This window comes from Dermacentor albipictus, chromosome 10 (assembly GCF_038994185.2).
Source record: "Dermacentor albipictus isolate Rhodes 1998 colony chromosome 10, USDA_Dalb.pri_finalv2, whole genome shotgun sequence".
Lineage (NCBI taxonomy): Eukaryota > Metazoa > Arthropoda > Arachnida > Ixodida > Ixodidae > Dermacentor > Dermacentor albipictus.
The window spans coordinates 92544700-92567770 of NC_091830.1; the positions used below are offsets into that span (position 1 = coordinate 92544700).

General features: G+C 41.3%; 1 protein-coding gene across 1 annotated transcript in view; it reads left to right on the top strand.

Moving 5' to 3' along the window:
• Positions 1–22343: 22343 nt before the first annotated feature.
• LOC135918143 (lysosomal aspartic protease-like) overlaps positions 22344–23071 on the top strand; it is a 29680-nt gene continuing 28952 nt past the window's right edge. The window contains exon 1 of the mRNA XM_065451802.2: positions 22344–22605. Coding sequence (XP_065307874.1) covers positions 22547–22605 — 59 coding nt within the window. The 5' untranslated portion in view covers positions 22344–22546. The remainder of the gene's footprint in view (positions 22606–23071) is intronic.

The window sequence follows — 23071 nt, forward strand, 5'->3', positions numbered from 1 at the left end:
AATGTTTCTCTAGCCTACAGTGTTCTTGTGGCCATCCAGACGAAGATGTGAATCATCTTCTTCTCTAGTGCAAGAAATACGATCCACAAAGAAGGGTACTGCAAGCAAATTTGTTGATGTTAGACAGAAGACCATTCACTTTAAAAAAGATACTTGACCCATGGTCAACTGCGGGCCTTCAAAAAAGAGCGCTTCTTGCACTGAAAAAGTTTTTAGAGGAAACCAGCATTTTGGGAAAATATTAGGTATCAGATGGTCTGAATACGCTAAATGAGTAACACAAGCGTTGTCCATGGTTCATAATTGGTTTATGTGGTGATCGCAATTTTTACGCAATATGGATAATTCTGTTCTGCACTTGCAGTGCATTACATGTGTTGTGTGTTTTGGCTGTGGAAAATATCTGACTTTATGTATGCGTACGTGGACTGAACTAATGCAGAGAACGTTACGACTGATGTACTGTTGGACTCTATAATTTTTATTCATCCAGTGTTCTACTGAGTGCCATATTTCGTGTAGCTATTCTCCCGTCTTACGGAAATTTGTTTCCTTTGCCAAGTGACAAGGAGTAGCCGGTGCCACCATAAAGGCGCCAACCTCTACTAATATTCACTTCAATGAAAAAAAAAACTCACCGTGAAACTAAATCAACAAAAATTCGTAGCAGCTCGCCATACATCTGATGAATTTGTCTGCCGTACTGTTTATCGTACTCTTCTGTGCGGCATTCTGTGGTTTAAGTTACTTTGTGAGCTTAAATTTAAACTTTTCTTAAGATATAACGGGTTTCATGAAACCACGTAACCATTCTACACTTGAATCAGAAGCGTATTTTTCGTGAATGCGGCCAAAGAAATCTTGAGCACGGAGAAAGTTCTTGCATGAGCACTATGATTGATAACGAGAGCTTCGTGCGCCTTTTTGGCTTCGTCATATTTTAACGGACAAATATAAATAATTGCTTTATAAAGCGCTGTGTGCACCTGGTGTTAGATACTGTACTCTTGTGTTGCGGACTGTTTCCTGAAGGAACATTTCAAAAAATTCAGGAACGTTCAGAATATTTTACAGAAAATGACACTTCGTCACATAGCGAATGTAAAACCCGATGCGTGAAGAAAGAGCTATTTTAAGAATATGACATACTTCCTTCTACAATATATATTACATCAGCGAGCTAATGAAATACACGAAGAGTGTTAAGGAAGAGGAAAAAAGGCTACATTACATTATTTGTCTTAACACAATAATCCAACATTTCATATGTACTTAGAAATAGAAGCACTTGGCTGACTCCCCTTTCCAGAACACGTCGTGGAAGAAACTGGTTAAAATTGCTCATAGGTGCTCTTTTAGATGACCTGGCAAATTTCATTATGGAGATAGCGTGCTTGCCTCTCGAGAAATGGGAGACAAATGCGAAACAGTTGCTGCTCTTAGACACACGCAGGCTGTTAACTATCAAGATATTGTTACATCGAATTGAAATATTTATCTTATGTTTTTGATATGTTTCTTTGTAGACTGGTTTATTGCTTCTGTAATGAGATTTCCGAGTATTTCATATCATGTACTTTGCATGTTCTATAGGCTGCTGTTCTGTGGCCTAAAGTTCATGGGAGTCTACAGTGCCATACTATAGGTTAACAGTGGCTTAGAGGTTTTTAAATGTTTACGAGAGCTTTGCGTTTCTTTTCTTCCTTACTTGACCACTTAAACTGTGCAAATATTTTTTTTGCTAGTCACTCTAATGTATATTTCTGCGCCCATTGTTTCCGCAAAACGAATAGTAGGGGAGGCTGAATTTGAAATTTGGGGTTGGGCCTACTTAAATTTGGAGGTAGGCAACCTTGAAGTTCGAGGGTGAGCCAGTTAGAATTTCGTGGTGGGCCAAATCAAATTTCAGTGAGAGCCACCTCGAAATTTGGGCGCGTGCCAAATGAATTTTAGGGGTGGCCTAACTGATCTTTGGAGGCGTGCCAACTTCAAATTTCATCGCTGCCCAGATGAAATTTTGGGCTATGTTTACGCATACCTTGGTGGCTCCAGTCAAGGTCCTGCATGCTTTTTGATATAATAAAAACGGAGTAATAGACAACGACTAAAATGTGTGTTATTTAGGCTTCTGTGTTAAGCCGTTCAAAAATACCGCGTTAAACAAACTGTTAGGAAACTAAAGCAAGAAATCAGACCTGCACGCGATAATTACGCTAAATTGTTGAGCTTCATTGTCTCAAAACAATTTGGGGTAATAACACAAGACGCTTAATGAATGTCCAGAAAACTCTCATTCGATAGCTTTTCTGTACGGTTCTGTGGTGTATCAGTCTACTACGGCGAGCAATATCTACTCATGCACTTGGCCACCGGAGCTTTCCGAAGTGGCCCGGTAAAAACTCTTTATGGAGAATACATTGTGAAGTCACTGCATATGCAAAGTTTGTTGTTCACTTCCATTTATGTCCTCAAAGCACACTTTAGCAGTCAACATCCTTAGAGCAAAACCGTAAAAGATGTGACCTGCGCCACACATGTCGACAATAGTCAAACAGCCAGAGAACCTTTTTCACTGCCTGTGAGCAATCTCATAGAAGCAGGGCCTGTTCCACTTGAAAGCCCTCTAATGGCTCCCGTCATGGCAGTACGAACGTGGATGTGGCGGCTGGTAATTTGTGACTCGTCTTTCGTAAAATACACAAAGAGGCCCTCACGAAACACACATAAAAATGCACTTCCTAGAACTTCAGTCAATGTACTCGTGCTCAGAATTTTATACTGGTGCTTCAAGATTGCATGCAGACGTTTCTTCTTCTGTAGTCGGTCCATCGTTCTCGGAATCTAGCTGCTCGCAACTGGAAACAAGCATGTTTATGGGGGAAGACACATGAAGGAAATGAAACTGCAGAAGGAAATAATATCTACTGGTGCATTAAGCATCATCAAGAGCTGAATTCTGTAGGTAAATAACTTTATTCAGTGCTCTGCGCTTTGTACGTATCTCAAGAAAATATTATAATACGATGTGCACCTGGCCACAAGGCATCGCGGGTAATAAGCTTGCCGAAAATGAACCCCAATCAGTAAATACAAATGAAGGTTATTCTTCTGTAAGTGTTCATGTCATGGATTTAAAACCTTTCCTTCACATAAAACTGAGGGGCCACTGGAAACGTACGCGGGTCACTGTGGAATTTTTAAACTCAAGTTTATTAAGCCAAGCGTCGTAAACGGGCCACCAGTAATGCACTTGACAAACTAAGGATAATTTCTCCCATCTTAGGATAGGCCGCACCTACGACATTCACTCCTACCTTGTCACCGGTAATTGTCCTCTTGTCTGAGATAAGTGTGGGGAGACGCTAATCGTCGTTCATGCTTCGGGAGAGTGTCGCGTAGTCGAAGCTCAAAAAAAGTTATCTGCCTTGGCACATAGAAAACCCATTCCCCTCCAACGAGTTTTTTCACTTTGACAATAAGTTAGTTTTAACATTTTTACAACAAATTGGCAAATTACATGTTATCAGCCCAAAGTGTACGTTGCACGTCCTCTCAACTGAGGCGGCTGCTGCTGTTGCATCTGTTTAAATCGTATTTTCGTTGAACCATAACCTTCTGGAACAAGCTGGCTGATAGTGTCGTAACACAGAACTCATTGTTATTATTTGAGGTGCATATTCAATAATTAGTGATTTTATATTCTGTGTAGGTGTTCAGCCATGTTTGTTGTTTGTAAATCCTGCATTGAAATTAATATTCTGTTATGGTCTTGCGCGTGTATAGTATTGGTGAACAATGTTCTCCTGTGTATATGCTTTTGAAACATTTCACTCATCCAAATATCTTTATTCAGAGCCCTGTGATTTGGTAGGGTGGGCCTGGACCCCGCCTAGGCTTCAGCCAAAGGTTCTTGGCCCTTGGCAACAGGAAGAACACATTCTATGCAGAAAAAGACAATAAAAACTTACATAATACGCACTCACATGTCGTAAGGGGCAGGCAGCGAATTCGATTCAGAAATAGTCCGCGGAAAGAAGGAGAACTTATAGCTGTCTATTCTAGCATAGATAGGTGTCAATGTATCCGGACGATGTTGTCGTGTATATCTAGTGGAGAGATGACTTACATATAGTGAAGGGTCCAGAGCCAATTTGTGATTAATAGATTATGTAAAGAATCTAGCCTGTGTTGCTGTATTCTTTGTTCAAGCGAAGGAATGTCTTTAGCCAACATCAACTCTGACAATGAATCCGAACTTTTGAACTTAGAATAAATAAAGCGAACAGACCTTCTCTGTATTCTGTCAAGTTCTTTTAACATCGACTTTAGTACAGGGATCCCATGCAACGCAAACATATTCAAGCTTTGGCCGGATATAGGATAGGTAAGTGAGAAGCTTAACGTTTGAGGAGGCATTTCTTAGTTTGTGTCGCAGACAGGTTAGCATCCGAAAGGCGGAAGAACATGTGTTGTCAATGATAAGGCTCCAAGAAAATTTTTTGTGAACGTTACGCCAAGGTACATGTAACTGGCCCCTTGCTTTAATGAAACAGATCCAATTTGATACGTGTACTCCAGGGGATTCTGTTTATGCCTTATACGAAGAGAGGCAGTTCTACCTATGTTTGCAGCCATGCCCCATTCTACGCACAACAGAAATATATTATTCAAGCTAGAGTTAAATTCCCTCTAATCATCCACGGACTTAATAGTATGGAATACAACATAATCATCCGCAAACAGCCTTATTTGTGTTCCTGGTTTGACGACGGTAACAATGTCATTATTATATAGGAGAAAGAGCAATGGACCCAGGACCCTGCCCTGCGGAACATTTGAAGTGACTCGTAGATATACCGAGTTGTGTCCGTCAACTGAAACACACTGTTGGCGATTATCCAGATAGCCTGTAATCCAGGTAATTTTGGTGTCCGGAAGGTTAATGTTCCTTAATTCTAAATTTAGCTCTTTACGAATTACCCTATCGAATGCTTTACTGAAGTCCAAAAACAGTGCAACAATTTGAACTTTGGCATCTAAAGCTTTGGCAATTGAATCAATTATTGTTACTAATTGTGTGATAGTGGAACAACCTTTTCTGAAGCCATGTTGAGCAATTGTTAGTATAGAGTGTTCATCTAAAAATTCATTAATGTGAGTTGCGATTATGTGCTCGAAAGGTTTGGATCAAGATGACGTTAATGATGTGGGGCGGTAATTCTCGAGCAATGATCGATCGCCTTTCTTAAAGACCCGAACAACTCGAGCCATCTTCCAATCTTCAGGCACGTTCGCGCATAACAAAGATACTCTGAATAATACAACTAAGAATTTCTCAGGACTTTTGGCGTATCGCCTAAGAAACACATTCGGGAGGTTGTCAGGGTCAGGGGTTGTTTCGGTTTTTGAATTGAGTAACCTAGACAAAATGCCATGGAAAGATATAAAGTTCGCCTCACGCTCTTGAAACACTGCAGAATTCAAAGGTGGGCCTGATCGTGCACGGCAGAATACGCTATGAAAATAAGTGTTAAAATGCTGTGCGATGGCACTCAAGTCGTTAAGAATGGTTCTATTAACTGCAATTTCTGTAATAGTCCTCTTGCTATTGCCAAGGTATCCCCAAAACTTGGGGATACCTTGGCTGGGCAATAAGGTTGGGCAATGTTGTCGAAACATAAAGCCATTTTAAATCGCGCACGGCGCATGACAGCTTCTTTTTGGAGTTCCGTGATAACGACTGTACGTGGATGCTTCTTTTTTATTCGTTTGATTTTGCGCTTTAGTTGTACTATTCCACGCGTCATGCAAGGCATACCTTTATTGACTTTCTTAGTTTTAGGGGGGTATGAATGTATCTATGCAATGCCTGCACATTGTAGTAAACGCGGTCCAAAGTGGAGACACACTACTACCACTATCTGTCCATGTTTAGAGTAGTTTATCTACATGCTAGTTTCCATGCAGTCGACTATGCTGGCGTCATCTGCTCTGGTGATCTCTTTAAAAGATTTGGTATTGGAAGTTCTAGGAAGAGTAGTTTTGACAATGGGCAAGGAAAGTGCAATAAGGTAATGGTCAGATAAGCCATCTTCAATTGACACGGTATGCTCGGAAAAGGTTCGGTTAAAAAAAATTACACCTAATATAGAACATGATGAACCTTGCACACGCGTGGGTTCATTAACCACTTGAATAAAATCATGTGTTAGCATGATGTGAAAAATAATGTTAGCACTTGCATCAGCCTCATTGTTTGCTTGGACGAGCTCCCAATTGATACCAGCAAGTTAAGATCGCCGATCAGAAAAAAATTCTTATTTTGGTAGAGATACATGTGCTCTTTAAGTTTATTCATGTAATCTGGTGTAGCATCAGGTTGTCTATAAAATGCGAGCAGCACGAAGAATTGACCCCAGCACGATAACCGGATGCATAGGTAGTCTACTTCGGGAGTATTACCGATAACTGTGGCTCCGATTTGATCTTTAACTAGAACCGCTATATCTCCGCCTCTGCGCAGTCGATCCTTACAAAATACTTCGTAATGGGGTGGAAAAACGAGTTCATTTGTTATATCGCTGCGCAACCAGGTTTCTGTTATGAATGCGATGTGCGGATCGTGTTGTAGAAATTGAATTTCTAGGGAATCCATCTCGTTCACCACGCTACGAGCACTAAAATTCACCGTACGCAGACGTTTATCCTTGGCTGAAACTGAATTGCTGTGGACGGCAGGGTCGAAGATTCCTAAACACGAAAGTTCTGAAACATTTTCTGGATCATCGGCGACTCTCGTGCCTATTTCTGCGCTTGCGCGTGATGACGGGTCGTTGGGCGCTATGATTTTTGTGCGTCGTTTTTTGTACCAAGAATTCTTTCATTTGTTTACTCGGTACAAATATAAGCTGTCCTATTGATGTACAATTTGTCAAAAGCTAAGGAAACTTTATAACACTTCTCACGGTTTTCTTTAGCACTTGTCTACAGCTTCCTTCTAACTTCTCGAACTTTTCGCGAATATTCTGCACTTATTGATATAGTAGTGTCCTTCAGCATGTGGCATTGTTTAAATATTAAAGCTTTGTTTCTGGTATCGAACAATTTCAGGACGACAGGTCGTTTCTTATTTGTGGACGGACGAGCTCATCTATGTAATTGTTCAATAGCTATCGGGTTCAGTTTGAGAAGTTCTTGGAAGATACCTTTATATACGGCTGTTTCCAATGGTTCGCCGTTTTCACTCTTTGGTTCTGTTAGGCCAAAAATATTCAAATTAGTTCTTCTACTGTGGTTCTCTAATTGGTCTATTTTCTTTTCAAGGGTCAGAACAACTTCGTTATTATGTGAAAGACGATTTTGGCATAAAGTGACCTCGTCTTCAAGTTTCGATTAAGCATGTAGATCTTTTTTTCAATTTCTATCAGGCGGTTTCCTGTGATATTCCTATTGTCAGCGGCGATTTCCTTAAATTGTTTCAAGATTTGAGCAACTTCGGGCCCGGGGTTAATTTCAATGTCCCCTCCTAAAAGCAGTAACTTCGGGAGGCAAAAAACATCAAGCAAGCAACACAGCCATGGGCACGGCAGCACTGGTAGAAACGGATCCCTTGAACGGTAACACATGCCGTAATCCTTTATCACCTGCACAAGGAACTGCAGAATGTTCAACCGTATTCTTTCGGTGCCACTGTGCCCAATGGTCGCGTATTCCAATGGGTGGCCCTTTATACTAGTTCCGCATGGTGTCGCCACTTGCATAAGCTGCGTGGCGCCCTCTGAGCTTGTTGTCGTTGTATTATGAGGTGGTCTGATGGGTGGCAACAGAAGCTGATCAGCAGGTTGATGGCAGATGATATCGCCGCGCTCGTACGTAGCCGCCGTGACCACGTTGTGCTCCAGGCAGAATGTAGTGCGCAGGAGGGAGAACTGCACAAAGAACAGCAGAGGGTTTAACCGCATTCGTTCGGTGCCACCATACCCAGTTAGTGTACAGTTATCCTAGGCCTTAAAAAAAAAAACTTAATTTCAAAATCCTTATGTCATTGTCGTCATGCCTTCGTTGTCACACTGCGTTTGTCGTTCTACATTAGTCACTGCGTCGTAGTCCCGCTCACGGGCGACCTTAGCACGTGACTGCCACATAAAGGGGGCCGCTACCACTGGCAGCGTCCCTTACATGTTGCCAGGGCAACGGAAACCTCGGTATATCTATTGTGCTTCACATGTAGCTGAAGCAAGGGAATTCTTTGGAGGACCCCTACTGATTCTAAGAAACGTGACCTAAAGAACACACTTCTACCCCAATATATTGTTACTATATATTCTTATCAGTAGTTTATCCAGTTCTACGGATTGAAATCTACTCCTCTTAGGCGTGCCTGAAGGAAAATGATTTCATGTCTAGCTTTTTATCGTGTTCGCCGAAATACAGTGAAGTGATGCATGGCTCAGGTCACTGCCGCTACAGGAATAGACGTGCAGTTTTTATCACATCGCCAAATGTAATATTGTCTACTCTGTTCCTGACACCTGTCATTTTGTCATCCGCATATTAAACCGTGGACTTTCGTATATGTCTAAAAATAGAGCCTTGTTGGCCACCTCCGCTGCAGGAAATGAGGTCAATCGCCGTGTATATATTCAGCCGGGAGAAGCATAAAAGCGCGTAGTCAATGCTTTCCTGTCGTGAAGCTGTTGCCGTTAGGTACAATCCTCGTCGCCGTCCACCGTCGCTTTCTTCAAACTGCGGACGAACCCAGTGGTATGCACGCAGAATTAAACACCCGGTCAGCGTGTGCTCGAAGGCGCGCCGCCATCGCGCGCTCATACTTGCACCCAGAGGCTGAATCCCTGTGCAGAAGCAAGCACACTCGCCGCGAAACGATATCAAACACACCTCGGATCAGCTTGCCATTGACCTAATGAATTTATATGCCATACTGTTTTTCGCGCTCTTCATCACGGCATCCGTTATTTTAAGGTGACATCGTTAATCTTCAATGGAACTGTTCTTTTTTAAATCATTTGTTGCGTTTAATAAAGCCACATAACTTTTCTGCCTTTGAATCACATACGAAATTCTCGTGAACGCGGCCAAACGAACATTGAGCACACCAAAGGTTTTAGTTCGAGCACCTTGATCTATCACGATCGTGTGGTGTGCTTTATTGACTTCGTCAGGTTCTGACGGACAAGGTTCAATTATTTCTTTATAAAGCTCCGCTTGCACCTGCCAATAAGTAGTGTACTCTTGCATGGGGAGCTGTTTTATGTAGGAACATTCATAAGTTTCTACAGGAAATGACACTATGTCGTATAGCGAATGTAAAACACGATGCGCAAACAAACAAAAATTTTTAAAGCATGGCCTAATTCCTCGAACATATTATATGACTTGAATGTACTAATAAAATACATTAACACCTTAAGGAATAGGAAAAGAAATTTTCATTACAATATGTGTCGTAGCACAATCATCCGACCTTTCACATACACTTAGAAATGGAAGCACTTGACTGACTCCCGTTTCCAGAATTGGTTGCGGAAGAAAGAGGTTAAACTTGCGCATAGCTACATCTTTAGGTTGCCTGGAAAATGAAAACAATCACATAAAGTACTTGCCCCCCGACAAATGGGAGACAAGTGCAAAACAATTGCGGCTCTTAGACACGCAAAGGCTGCTAAATACGGAAAGTTTATTGCATCGAATTAAAATATTTACGTTATATTTTTTTACATTTGTTAGTGGACACGTTTATTGTTCCCGTAAAGACGTTTCTGAGTATTTGATATGATGCGCCTTGCGTTTTCCCTAGGCTACTGTTTTGTGGGCTAAAGTTCATGGTAATCTATAGCGGCTTACTATAACAGAACAGTAGCTTGCAGGTTTTTGAGCATTCTACATGTGCTTCGCGTTCGTTTTCTTTGTTACGTGACCATTTAAAATGTTTAAATACTTTTTTGCTAGTCACTAAAAATTATTTTTCTATGTCTTTGTTTCTGCAAATTATTGGAGCAAGAGGCCACTCAAGCACTAGCTCCGGAGCTTTTACTGCCTCCCCTAGCATTACTCCACCGACTCAGCAAACGAGCTAGACCGCTGATGACTCAGTCGAGGCGTGAAATACGAACAAGGCACTTGCAAGGACGGGCATCCAGCGCTCCCAGGACGCAATCAATACAACACCAGTGCCGTAGGTGACGAAAGAGCAACGCGGTTTTCAGGACCGCGTGAAAAAGCAAAACAAACGATCATGGGCGCAGACAAGGGTACACGAATAAAATTTGCATTTCCTCTTAACTCACAGAACACACATTCACTACAATGGGCATGCAGAATGGAATACCAGGACACTTATCCGTGGTCCAGACGACACAACTGAATTAATATCGTGATATCCGCCAAAGACGTTCTGTTCATATCCGCCAAAGACGTTCTGTTTCCAGTATAGACAAATAAATTCGAGACAAGTGAATTTTCCCTGGCAGTACGTAATATTTTACAAAGTCCACGGCAACGCTGTTGCCTCGTCTGAGGGGGGGGGGGGCAGTTATTTTCGACAGGTCTGTCGCTTGCCAGCATATAGCTTTTAAAACGCCTCTTGAGGCCGTGTCCGTGCCAGCAGTATTATTTACACATGTCATAACAACTTGTTTCATTCCTATGGCGCCGAATTATGAACTAGCTAAAACAGAATTTCACAGTCTCATTCACCAGCTCCCAGAACAATACGTGATCACCGACCCCTTCAATGCTCATCACACAATATGGGGAAACTTTCAGTACGACACCAGAGGCCGCCTTATAGAAAACCTTCTTGGCTCGCCTGGTATGTGTCTCTAACAAAAAAGAGCACGCGTATTATAATACACTAGATAATTCTTATTCCTCAATAGATTTAGCACTAAGCTCTGTAACCAGCTTTCTGTACTTAGAATGGAGTATCAAGAAAAATTCCTCTGAATAAGAAATGCCTTTGGAAGTGATCACTGTCTTATACCGCTACAGCTGATACAGCAACACGAATGCCCTCCAAATCACCCTTGCTGGAAATTTTCATCGGCCAACTCGTTTTATTTTATAAAAACAAGTTATTGACCACATCATGTTTTGACGACACCTAATATAGACGACTCGTAGAGTATTTTACCGCGTTTAGAATAGACGCAGCAGGAAAATACATCCCATAGAAAAATGGTCACTGATGCAAAAGATTAGTTCCTTGGTACAATGATGACTGTGGACCGGCGCGTAAGAAATGAAAGCATGGGGAATTCTCCGTCGATATCCCAATGCGGAGAACCTTACTGTTTTTAAACGTAATAAATCGGAGGAAAGAGGACGCGAAGGCAAGCTAGGAGAGCAAGGTGTCAAAGGTTTATCTGCGGTAATAATTCTTGCACACAGGTACTGAAAGCCTGGGATGCACTGAGCAGGCTGAAGGGATAGCAAGTACATTCGCGGTCCTTGGTAAATAAAAAAAGAATAATCTGAAGGACCAGGCCGACGATCTTCGTCACCACTTCGTATGGATTTCTAGCTATGGTGTTCTCTGAAATTCAAAGAAACAAAGGAAGGGAAATCACTCGACCGTAAATGTAGCCCGAACGAACCTTTTAACTATCCTTGCTGCGTTGCCAAAACACGTCATAACTCTGCTCCGGGTCCCGACAAAGTCAGGCGCGAGATAAACACCTTCACCGAGACGCAAAAATCACCCTACTCACACTTTTTAATGCTCTTGGGACAGCTGGTCATCTTCGATCCTCTTTGAAAGAAGCTATTGTGATTCCTGCATTGAAATAGGGTTACGATCCCGGCTCATTTGCAAACGATCACCCAATAGCGCTAAGAAGTTGTTTCTGCAAGCTGTTAAAAAAATGATAAATCATCTCCTTCTACATCACCTTGAATCAAACAAAATGCTTGATCTGCGCCAATGCGGACTTAGAGAAGGTCGGTCAACAACCCACCACTTCGTGCCTTTCGAGGCTAATATTCATGATACATTTGTCAATAAACAATTTATTTTCTATACATTTTTTGACACGGAAAAGACTTGAGGCACCCCGTGGTGCTATAGAATTCTCCGAGAGCTATCGTGACCGGGCATCAGGGAGTAACATCCTAAATGTTATTCCGAGCTACCTCTGTGAACGTACTTCCGGCGTAAAAATATGGAACACACTCTCGCATTCATTCAAACCGGAAACAACAGTATCTCAGAGAGGTGTAATGAGCGGTACGCTTTTTATTTGGAAGAGGAACACAATTCTTTATTCGCGACCTCCAGCCGTTTTCTAATAAATTTGCGCAGGCGACGTACATATAGGTTTAAATGCTGTAGCCTTGTAATCAGCGAGAGGCATGTTTAGCTCGCACTGAAGAATGTACCCAAATGGGTCGACCAAAACTGGTTTATTTATTTATTTATTTATTTATTTATTTATTTATTTATTTATTTATTTATTTATTTATAGAACCCTCCAGGCGAGCACGAAGGATTACAGAGGGGAGGGGCCAATAGATACAGCTAACTATATGAAAAACAAAGCTATAATATTATAACAGTGCGTAGTCCAGTGTGAAAATAACGCAAGTTAGAGCGACACATAAGCATATCATAAAAATACATAGATAATATTATACAGACAGCTAAAACAGATGAAATATAAATGCGTGGTACACATACTGGTAGAGAAATCATAATACAATGTATACTGTTTGTAGATTAGGTAGGTAGTACAATGGAAATAATTTTCAAACACTAATGGTGACAATAATGCAGAGCGACTCTAAAGTTTGAATATATTAAAGTCAAGGCATACTAGATGACGTTAGTAAGTGCCTTTCGGAAGTCGCAGGTGTTAGTAATACAGACATAGTGTATCCGGTAGGTGATTACATTCCTGGCAACATGCCAGGAATATAATCAGTGTTTCAATGAAACGGTTTACCATAGGTAGACGTTCGGTAGGATGGGATTTTACGTTTACGACGATGGTCCAAGCGTGCAGAAGGAAATGTGATATATCGTGATTTGAGCGTGGGAATCATATGATATATTTATGGAACGAACAAAGGCGAGCGATTTTTCCATGTTTGATGAGGGGATATATATTGAGCGCATGTTTCATGCTAGTTGCGCTTGCTGTGCACTGGTAATTATTAAGAATAAAACGAACGGAATGATTGTGTATAGCTTCTAAGGTGTTAATTAGTGTTCATTGATGAGGGACCTATATTGATGATGCGTATTCTAGATTAGGTCGAATGTAGGTAACGTATAGCTGTTGCTTCAGAGAAGGAGGTGCCAGCGGGAAATTTTGCTTGAGGTAGCCCAACATGCGATGAGCTTTGGATGTAATATGCTCAATATGTCGCATCCTTGAGAGGTTATTGGTAATGTGCGCTTCGAGGTACTTATGGCCTAATGCTGATTTCAGTAAGATGTTCTTAACGTAGTAATTAGAAGTTACTTGGTTACGGGAGGTTCTCATGATTTACGTTTTGAGGCGTTAAAATTCATGTGCCAGAGAGAGTAACAGCTTGTTGCGTTATATAAATCTGATTATACTGTAACCATGTCAGAATAATTACCTATCTTCCGGTAAATTACGCAATCTTCGACAAATAAACAAACGAAACTGGTGATCTGATTAGGCACGTCATTAATATAAATGAGGAAAAGTAAGGCCGCCAATAGAGAGTCTTTAGGTACACCCGATGGCACTTGAACCTCTGTTGAGTCATTGTCATTAATAGTTACATATTTAACACGACTAGAAAGAAAGCTACAAATCCATTTGAATAATAAAAGGGCAATATTTAGAAGGCATCGCTTATAGCTAAGTAGCTTGATTGACTTTATCAAAGCTTTAGAAAAGTCTAAAAAGATAGTACGTCGCAAAACCGGAATCCAAAAACCCATGCAAATCATTAGTAAATGTTAATAGTTGTGTTTCACAAGAATATGATTTCCTGAAACCGCGTTCACGACAGGTAAAAAAAATTATGTGATTCAAGGAAGTTTGGAAGTTGAGTGAAAATTATATGTTGAAAGATTTTGCCATGTAACGAGGTTAACGAAATATGTCTGTAATTCTGTGGACTATGTTGGTTCCTCGATTTAAAAAGCGCGATGTGCTTACCGGTTTCCCAGTCAATGAGTAGGGCACTGTCCTTAACTGATCTACTAAAAACGAGGGTAAGTATGATGGAGGTTGTATTTACAGTACTCTGGAGGAAGCTCGAAGCCAAAGTCAAAGAGTTTATTCAGACAACGTATGGTACAGTTGCCTACGGCGCATACCAGAAGGCAAGTGGATGTCTGACAAGCAGTCTGCGCCCTTCTTGCTCCCATTGGAGAGCACAAGACATTCAGCGTATAAAATAAACACTAAATGAGATGGAAATACAGAGTGGTTGGTTAACATTCTAAGTGGAGTTATTTCATATTGAACATATATGTAAAATTGGGAAAATACTGTAAGAAACAACAGAAAAAGGACAAAAGGTGTGGTCATGCCTGCACTAACAACAGATACATAGTGATGCTATATTTGAAAGCCTTCAGCGAGTTACTTTCGTGGATAATGTTTACAGCGGGATGTAATCGTTTAAAACACTGGGGATTCTGTAGTTAAGTTTCTGGGTGCCGTAGTTCGTACTTATTTCTTCCTTATTATAACATATGTGCAGGGTATTGAAGGTGTGTCTTTTCGTTAGGTACTGATTAAAAAAAGCCGAAGGATCGGAATGTATTCGTACGTAACTAGCAAGCGCTATCTTTTTGTTTATAACATTCCACAGTGTAAGCATTTGGTGTTTTTTAAACAATGGGGCACTCTGACTAAGGTATGGTGCATTATCTATTAGGCGCAAAAATTGTTTGTAATAAATACATGCTTCCTATGCTTGTTTTAGGTGCTGTGCCTCAGACAGGAAGACAATAGTGGAAACGTGAATGTATGAGTGTGTACTATTGTTGTTGCATTGCCCAGATAAGCAAACGATCCTTTATTTTATACAGGATACCAATGGGCCTAGAGATAGCAGTGCGAACTTCTTTAATGTGAGGTGGCCAGTCAAGATGTTCGTGAAATATGACTGAGAAATTTATGTGTTGCTACACGCTCCATTAATTCACCGCGAAATTCTATAAGTATTTCTTGTTCTATACACTTGTTACGAGTGCGAAAAGTGATGTACTTAGTTATTTTAGTGTTTTGGTTCATTACCCTGGAGCCACGTGGACAAACTTTCCAGTTATACATTGGTTTCTGCCTGGAGGACTTCTAGAATTTGTCGGCAGATGAGTACATTGCTATGATCTGCGTACAGTATTATTTCTGGTGTAGAGGGCACGTTAATTATATCATTTATACAAAGCAGAAATAACAGCGGCCCAAGTATTGATCCTTGTTGAACTCCTTAACGTATCTGACCTAAGCTGTACTTTGTATTCGTAATATTGGAATTGGAATTAACTTGGAATTATCAACATGGTATTAGTACCATCGATGCCACTGGAATTAACGCCAACTTGGTATTGATGCCATCAATGTCACACGACGATGACTGCTTTATCTTCGAAATTCTGGCACGGATGCCTGCTGGGTGGTGGGTAATGGGATCCATCGCCAGAAAGTTTACTGATGGCAAAGGTGGATAGTCACTGATCTTTGCTGTGCAGAATTATTGGGAAAACGTGCCGTTAAGAAGAGAAGCGCAAAGTTGATTCGGAACTTAGCCTCTGAATCGGTTTCAAGGTCAATCTACATAGAAGATCATGCGTCCTTTGAAGAAGAAGAGGGCTGCTCACTGATCTCAATAACGCAATGCAAGGAGGGCACATCCATGTGAACAAAGAACTCAAATACTTGGGCGTCATTGTCTAGCACACAAGTTGTGGTAGTGACAGAAGATGCTTAATGATTCTCTAGAACACTTTGATAAGATAGCTTTTAGACTATGGTACTACGGTGCATCAGTCTACTACAATTAGTGCGCTAAAAATGGTTGATCTTATTCATCATTCACCCATACGCCTCGCCAAAAGAGTTCGGCGAACTAGCCCGGTACAAAGTGCCTATGTAGAATTCAATGAGTGGTCAATCCACCTGCAAAGCTCGTTGGCCAATTCTATGTATTTCCTGAGGGCACACTTTAACAGTGAACATCTTTGTAACAAAATCGGAAACGATACGACCAGGGCGCCAATTTGTCACAGCCGTCCCACAGTCAAAAAACTCACTTCACTGCGTGTGAGAAATCTCAGCAAACCAATACCTTTTTCACTTATTGAAATCCCTCTTATGGCTCCAGCCATGCCAGTACCAACGTGGAGGTGGCAGCTGGCAGATTGTGACACGTCGTTTGTAAAAGTTAGAAAGAACGCCCTAAATGTGCGTATAAATGCACTTCCTAGATATTCAGTCAATGTACTCGTGCCCAGAATTTTACACTGATGCATCAAGGTCGCATGTCGGCGCTGCTTATACTGCAGTTAGCCCGCCCTTCTCGGAATCCGGTTGCTCGCATCCGGAAACAAGCATATATATGACGGAAGCCTACACGCTATTGTCGGCTCTTAGGCACGCCAATGAAATAAAACTAGAGAAGAGAATAACATGTACAAGTTCCTTAAACATCCTGCAAAGCTAAATTTTTATTCTCTAAAGAATAAAAATTTTGTGATTACTGAACGTTAATCAATGTCCTCAGGGCTTTCTACGCATCTCAACATATAATATGCTGGGTACCTAGACACACGGCATCGACGGTAATAAGCTTGCCGAATGTATAGCCACATAAGCAAATACAAAAAATTCTTAAATTCTTCTATAACTGCCCCTTTCATGGATTTAAATCCCTTCCTTTGAATGCCATCACGTGCTCATTCAACTTTGCCAATAATGCTAGCAGTCATGTTTCGCTGCGTTAACACTTGCTCACCAAAATATGTGTACCCCCCCCCCCTATGTAATACCCCTCGTGGGTATTTAAGGTAATAAAATGAAATGAAATAAAAGAAACTGATTGGCCATCAGAAACGTACCTGGGACACTAATAAATTATTAAACTCTGCGATTTTAAGCCAAGCCTGGTAAACTGGCCACCAATAATGTAAACACGACAAAATATGTTCATAATGTAAACACCACAAACTATGGTCGTTTTTTGCCATCTTAGCACAGGCCACACCTACCGCACTCACTTCTATTTTGTGACCGGTAATGATCCTGCTGAGCTAAATGTGGCGAGACGCTGATGGTTGTTCACGTTTTCTTAGAGTTTCGGGAAGTAGAAGATCAAAAAAGCACTCTGCCCTGGCATGTAGAAATCACATTCCCCTCCACCAGTTAAGCTTTCTTCACTCTCTGGCAATAAGCCACTTTTAACGTTTTTATGAGACATTGGTAGATTGCATGTTATCAGCCCAAGATATGCGTAACACATCCTCTCATTTGAGGCCGCTTTTGCGATCGCATTTCGCTAAAGAACGTGTCTCCCAGCACCTGCGTTCAAAGGCTCACTGGTAAGGCAGGAATGCTACCGTTACTCACACGTTTCATCATAATTCCTTTGTAATAGATGTTTTATGCTCATAGTATGCATCACTAGTTGTTGTCAGTATATGATTTCCTGTACATTTTACGGACTTTACAGCAACTAAATTTCAAATCTCTCTCAAGTCAAGTTACATCTGCGATTCGCTATTCAGAATCAGAACTCAGACATTTGTCACGTTTTACTATTGAGAATTATTTCATTGTCTTTTGAATGGCTCTCTTGGGCCACACCTGACCCTTGTGCCAATAAAATACATAAATTTTCATCTTACTTCATGCGATCGTCGTCACATCGTCGTCGTCACAAAGCCGTCGTCACGTGATTGTCGTCATGACGTCATCGTCACGCTGTCCTCGTACCATCATTACCATTTGAGAACTGAGCACCCCATTGTGATCATGCTATTGTTGTCATACCGCATTTGTCGTTCCGTCGACGACGTTGCTTCTTTGTGGTTCTACCGTAATTATGTCGTCATCATTCATTCGGAACAATGCAACTGTTGCAGTGGCATCGCCGACATCGAGTCGTCATCATACAGCCGGTGTTGAGCATCCATCTCACACAGTTGTTATGCCATCGTCGTCTAGCCATGGCCATCATTCCAGCTTCGTCATGTGCTTTTCGCCGTGCCGTCGTCATCATAAATAGTCGTCATACACTTATTGCCAACCCATTGTTCTGAACCCGTGATCGTCAATATATCGCTGTACCATCATCATCAGCCGTTAACAGCATGGTATTACTGATCACCCACTTTCCAGAGTCATATGCTGCGGGCATCTGGGCCTCTGAATTTCTAATTACGTTTCTTGGAGTAAATGTATTGATACCGCTTCCGCTAATTCTCTTAGTAAAGTGTTATCTTTAAGGTGGCCATTACGGCGTCCTACCCCTGAAGCTCGCCTACTTGCTTACAAAGCTGTTGCGCGACCACTCTTAGATTATGCTGTGATAATCTTGGAGCCCTTCTCTAACGCTAACATTTACAAATTAAGACGCGAAAAAAAACAGCGAGATTTATCCGTAATTCCTATGAACATCCATCCATCACGGTCCTTCTAACAAGAAGCGGTTTACCGTTAGTTACTCAGAGGAATCGTATTTATCGCTTGATATTGTTCTTCTTTTAGGTGAACGGGCACTGAAATATCGGAACTTCTCGAATAATTTGTTATTCCAGTGGTTACGCTACACGCATGCAACATTCTCTCACTAAAACCATTATTAGCAACAACTAACTGCTAGAAATATTCCTATTTTCCTAGAAGCATAACCGAATGGAACAACCTTGCTGATAGTGTAGCGATTGTAGCGAAGAGAGACGCTAGTGGGTTCAGCGCTACTGGCTCTAAATGGTAGTGGGTCGACCGCTCCTGCTCAGCAACGGCTCTCGGATTTATTGGATTTATTGTTATTGTTATTGTAAAAGATTTATTGTTATTGTTTGAGGTGCATATTCAATAATTAGTGTTTTATATTGTGTGTAAGTGTTGAGCCAGATTTTGGTGCTTGTAAATCCTTCACTGAAATTGATATTCTGCTACGATCTTGCGCGCGATAATATTGCTGAACAATTTTCTGCTATGTATATGTGTTGTGAAGCCTTCGCCTGAATATATTTCATTTCTGTATCAATTTGTTACTGTACAATTATGTAAACCCACCTGCACAGACATTTATCTATTTATTTATTTAGTTAGTTAGTTAGTCAGTTACAAATACTGCAGCCCAATGTAAGGCTATAGCAGGAGTGGGAACAATATACATTAAATTAGGAAGTACCTTACAAAGAAATAATTCGGGATTCCGTCTGAACCGGTGCACTTTTTAGTATGGGGTTTTAATATTAGGTGTAAGACACCATGAAAACCTATTACCATAGCGTCTAATTAATTAGTTTGCGCATCATACCTCGCCTTTGGAACTACATGATTATTGAGGGTGAAAACAGATTGGAAATACTAGTTAAGAGTATTCGAAACTACGGTGGCATCGTTAGTAATAGCGTCATTAATCTTCAAAGAGGTACTGCACATTGGGCTATGTAAAATTGATGTCCGAAATCTGCGAGGATTTGATTCAAGTAGTACAGGTAGCTGATTTAAGTAATATAGGTAGTTGCACTGAAAAATGGGATATTTAGCATTTATTTTACGAGCAGAAAATTCCTCCTTGGCTTTTTCAAAAGGAACGCACAGTGCAGAATTAGAATGCTTTTATTTACGTAGTCTACCTACACGGCGTGACTTGTTCAAGATAACCTGGTTATTCCAAGGAACGTTATAAATTATCTTTTTTGTTTTAGATGGAACGTAATTACTAGTGCAATATTTCACTCACGTCTCTAAACAATCAACAAGACTGTCAACATGACATCCGGTACTGAGTAACAAATAATGGTCAAAGTTATCTGCCAGAGTATCAGTCATAGACATATCTTCAGCCTTCCTAAAATTATGAAATATGGAATAGCTAAAGAGTTCCCGTGGAATAGGACAGTTAATGTGTATGAGAACTGCATTATGGTCTCAGATTATTTCCAGGATATCATATATAAAACCTCAGGGAACAACACTGTCACTGATAAACACTAAGTACGGAGTTCTGCCGCGTATTCTTATCAACTAATTGTATCAGTTTAAAAGACAAAGAAAACGTTATTAAATATCTACAAACAGAGGCACTAGTGACGCAATATGTAAGGGAAGGCCAGTGAATGCCGGGAATGGTAACGTCACCAAGAACGATTAACTGAGAACTGTCAAGGCTATGGTCATGTATAAAATGCGAAATGTTATCGAACAAGTCACTAGGGCTATCAGGGTAGGGGGAGCTATAAAGATAACCAATTGTTAAATTCTGCTTATGCATTAGTAACTTCCGCCAAATAGATTCTACATTGGGAGGGCTTGGTGGATATTTAGAGGTAGAATTCTCACCTCCTGGTAGAACCAGGAGGTGAGAATTATGAGCCGTGAATATCTTCATGGCGCCATTTTTCTGTGATACATATAACACGAGAAGAACATGATGAAATTAGCGAGAGAAACTGCGGAAATTTTCAGTTATGCTTCTTGCAGAAGCGGAAGATCTGTGGCAGAGTGATCAGATTGTCAACCTAGTGAAGCTGATAATTTTGGAAATATTGCGATAGAATCAAATGCAGGAGCTATTAATAAACTATTTGAGGCGCTGTCCCAGCTGTAGTGAACGATACCTATAAATAAATGATTGAACCTCATTTTATTATATGAGCCGTCGTTCCGCAGTTCAACCAAAGCGACCCACAGCTTTCTACGTACTGCGCGTCCTCTGGACGAGACGTTAGGAAAGTTTCAGGCCGGAATTCTCCAGCTTATAAGCGTTTTTAGCATCACTAGCTTATCGCTAGGGTCAAACATTCCCAAAATGATAGGGGAGAACGCCCCGGCCGCATTATGCCTAACCTACGGAAGCGTTCGACACGCGGACAGTCAAGGGAAGGCCTACTGAAAACGTTCGCAACCTTGGAGAGCAGTGTGTTACGATTCTCGTTGGTATCCTCTATATGCCATGAAGGATCATGGGATTTCTTCGTGAACGGTTTTGAGGTCATCATATTTAGCAGTTAGTTCAGCAACAGCGCGCTTTAGGCAAAGCGCCTGAGAACGAAGCTGATTAGTCTTGATCCGACAGTGCCTTCGAACATGAGGTTTTGAGAGCAGCCACAAGTAATTCCAAGGCATCGAAACGTGTATTCACAGCATTTTTTATTTCAGATATGTCTCGTGACATATTTTTCTGTCAAGCAACTCAATTGCAAAGAACCTTCACAAGAGAAGGATTGTCACAACTACACATTGCCGGCTCAAGGGCGTTAAATACGCTTCCTTGGGGTTCGTCAGGTTTGCCTGTTTTCGGCGCCGGTCGCCTGGGATCGGCGCTGAGCTCCACGTCACCGCTCAGAATAAGACTAACAAGGCAATCGACGACATAAGAAAAATTGCACATAAGTCTGCTACGCAAATAACTGCGTGCTCAACACAGCGTTCAATACAGCAGTATTCATAAATAATAGATACCTAATTTCAAGAATTGTTATGTCATTATCGTCATGCCTTCGTTGTCGCACTGCGTCTGTCGTTCTATATTAGTCACTGCCTTGTATTTACTCTCATAGGCGACCTTAGCAAGCGACTGCTTCGTGAAAAGGCATGGATACCACTGATGGCCTACGTTACACGTAGCCAGGGCAATGAAGCCTCGGAATATCCACTGTTCGTCACATATAGCTGAAGCAACGGAATTGTCGTAAGGACCAATGCTGATTCTAAGAAACGCGACTAAAAGAACACACTGCTACCCCACTATATCCTTAGTTTATTCTTATCGGCAGTTCATCTAGTTCTACTGATTGATATTTACTCTTCTTAGTCGATCCTGATGGCAAAGGAATTTAAGTCAATTTTTTTTAGCGTTTTCACAGAAGTACGGTGAAAGAATGCATGACTCAGGTCACAGGCGCTACAGGTGAATAGACGTAGAGTTTTTATTACATCGCCAAATATAATCCTGTCTACTCCGTTCTTGACACCTGTCATGTTGTTATCCGCATACTAGGCTCTTGACTTTTGTATATGTCTAAAAACAGCACCTTGTTGACCCCTCCACTGTAGGAAATGACGTCAATCGTCATTTATACATTGGGCCGCGAGAAGCATAAAAGCGCGTAGTCAACACCTTGCTGTTGTGGAGCTGTTGCAGTTAGGTGCAATCTTCCGTGCCGCCCGGCCGTCCACTTTTTCCTAGCTGCGAACGAAGCCAGTGCCATCTTCGCTGACCTAAGCGCCTGGCCAGCGTCTGCCTAATAGCGCGCCAACATAGCGCGCTCGTAATTGCACACAGAGGCTCAACAACTTCGCACAAGCAAGTATACTCTCCGTGAAACGAAATCAACCTTATCTTGGAGCAGCTTTTGATTGACGCAATGAATTTCTATGCCGTAACGTTCCTCGCGCTCTTCAGCGCGGCATCCGGTGATACGAGGTAAGTAACTTTCAATCGAAGCTTTCTTTTATACTTTAATGGGTTTCGTGAAACCACAGAACTGTTCTGCTTTTGAATCACGTACAAATTTTTCGCGATTGCGGCCAAACAAACGTTAAGCACGCTGAAGGTTCTCGCATGAGCTCATTGATCTATCACGAACGTGTGGTGGGCTTTATTGGCTTCGTCGTGTTCTGAGAGGCAAGATTAAATTATTTCTTCACAAAGCTCTGCTTGCACGTCCTATTAAATAATAACTGTAAATAATAACTGTTTCATGTAGGAAAATTTGAAAAAATGCAGCAACACTCAGAAGATTCTACACAATATGACAGTACGTCATACAGCGATTGTTTGGGGGAGAAATGCGAAAATATCCGTGGTATTTAGCATTAGGTGCACGTTAAAGAACCCCAGGTGGCCGAAATTTCCAGAGTCCTGCACCACGGCGTGCCTGACGATCAGA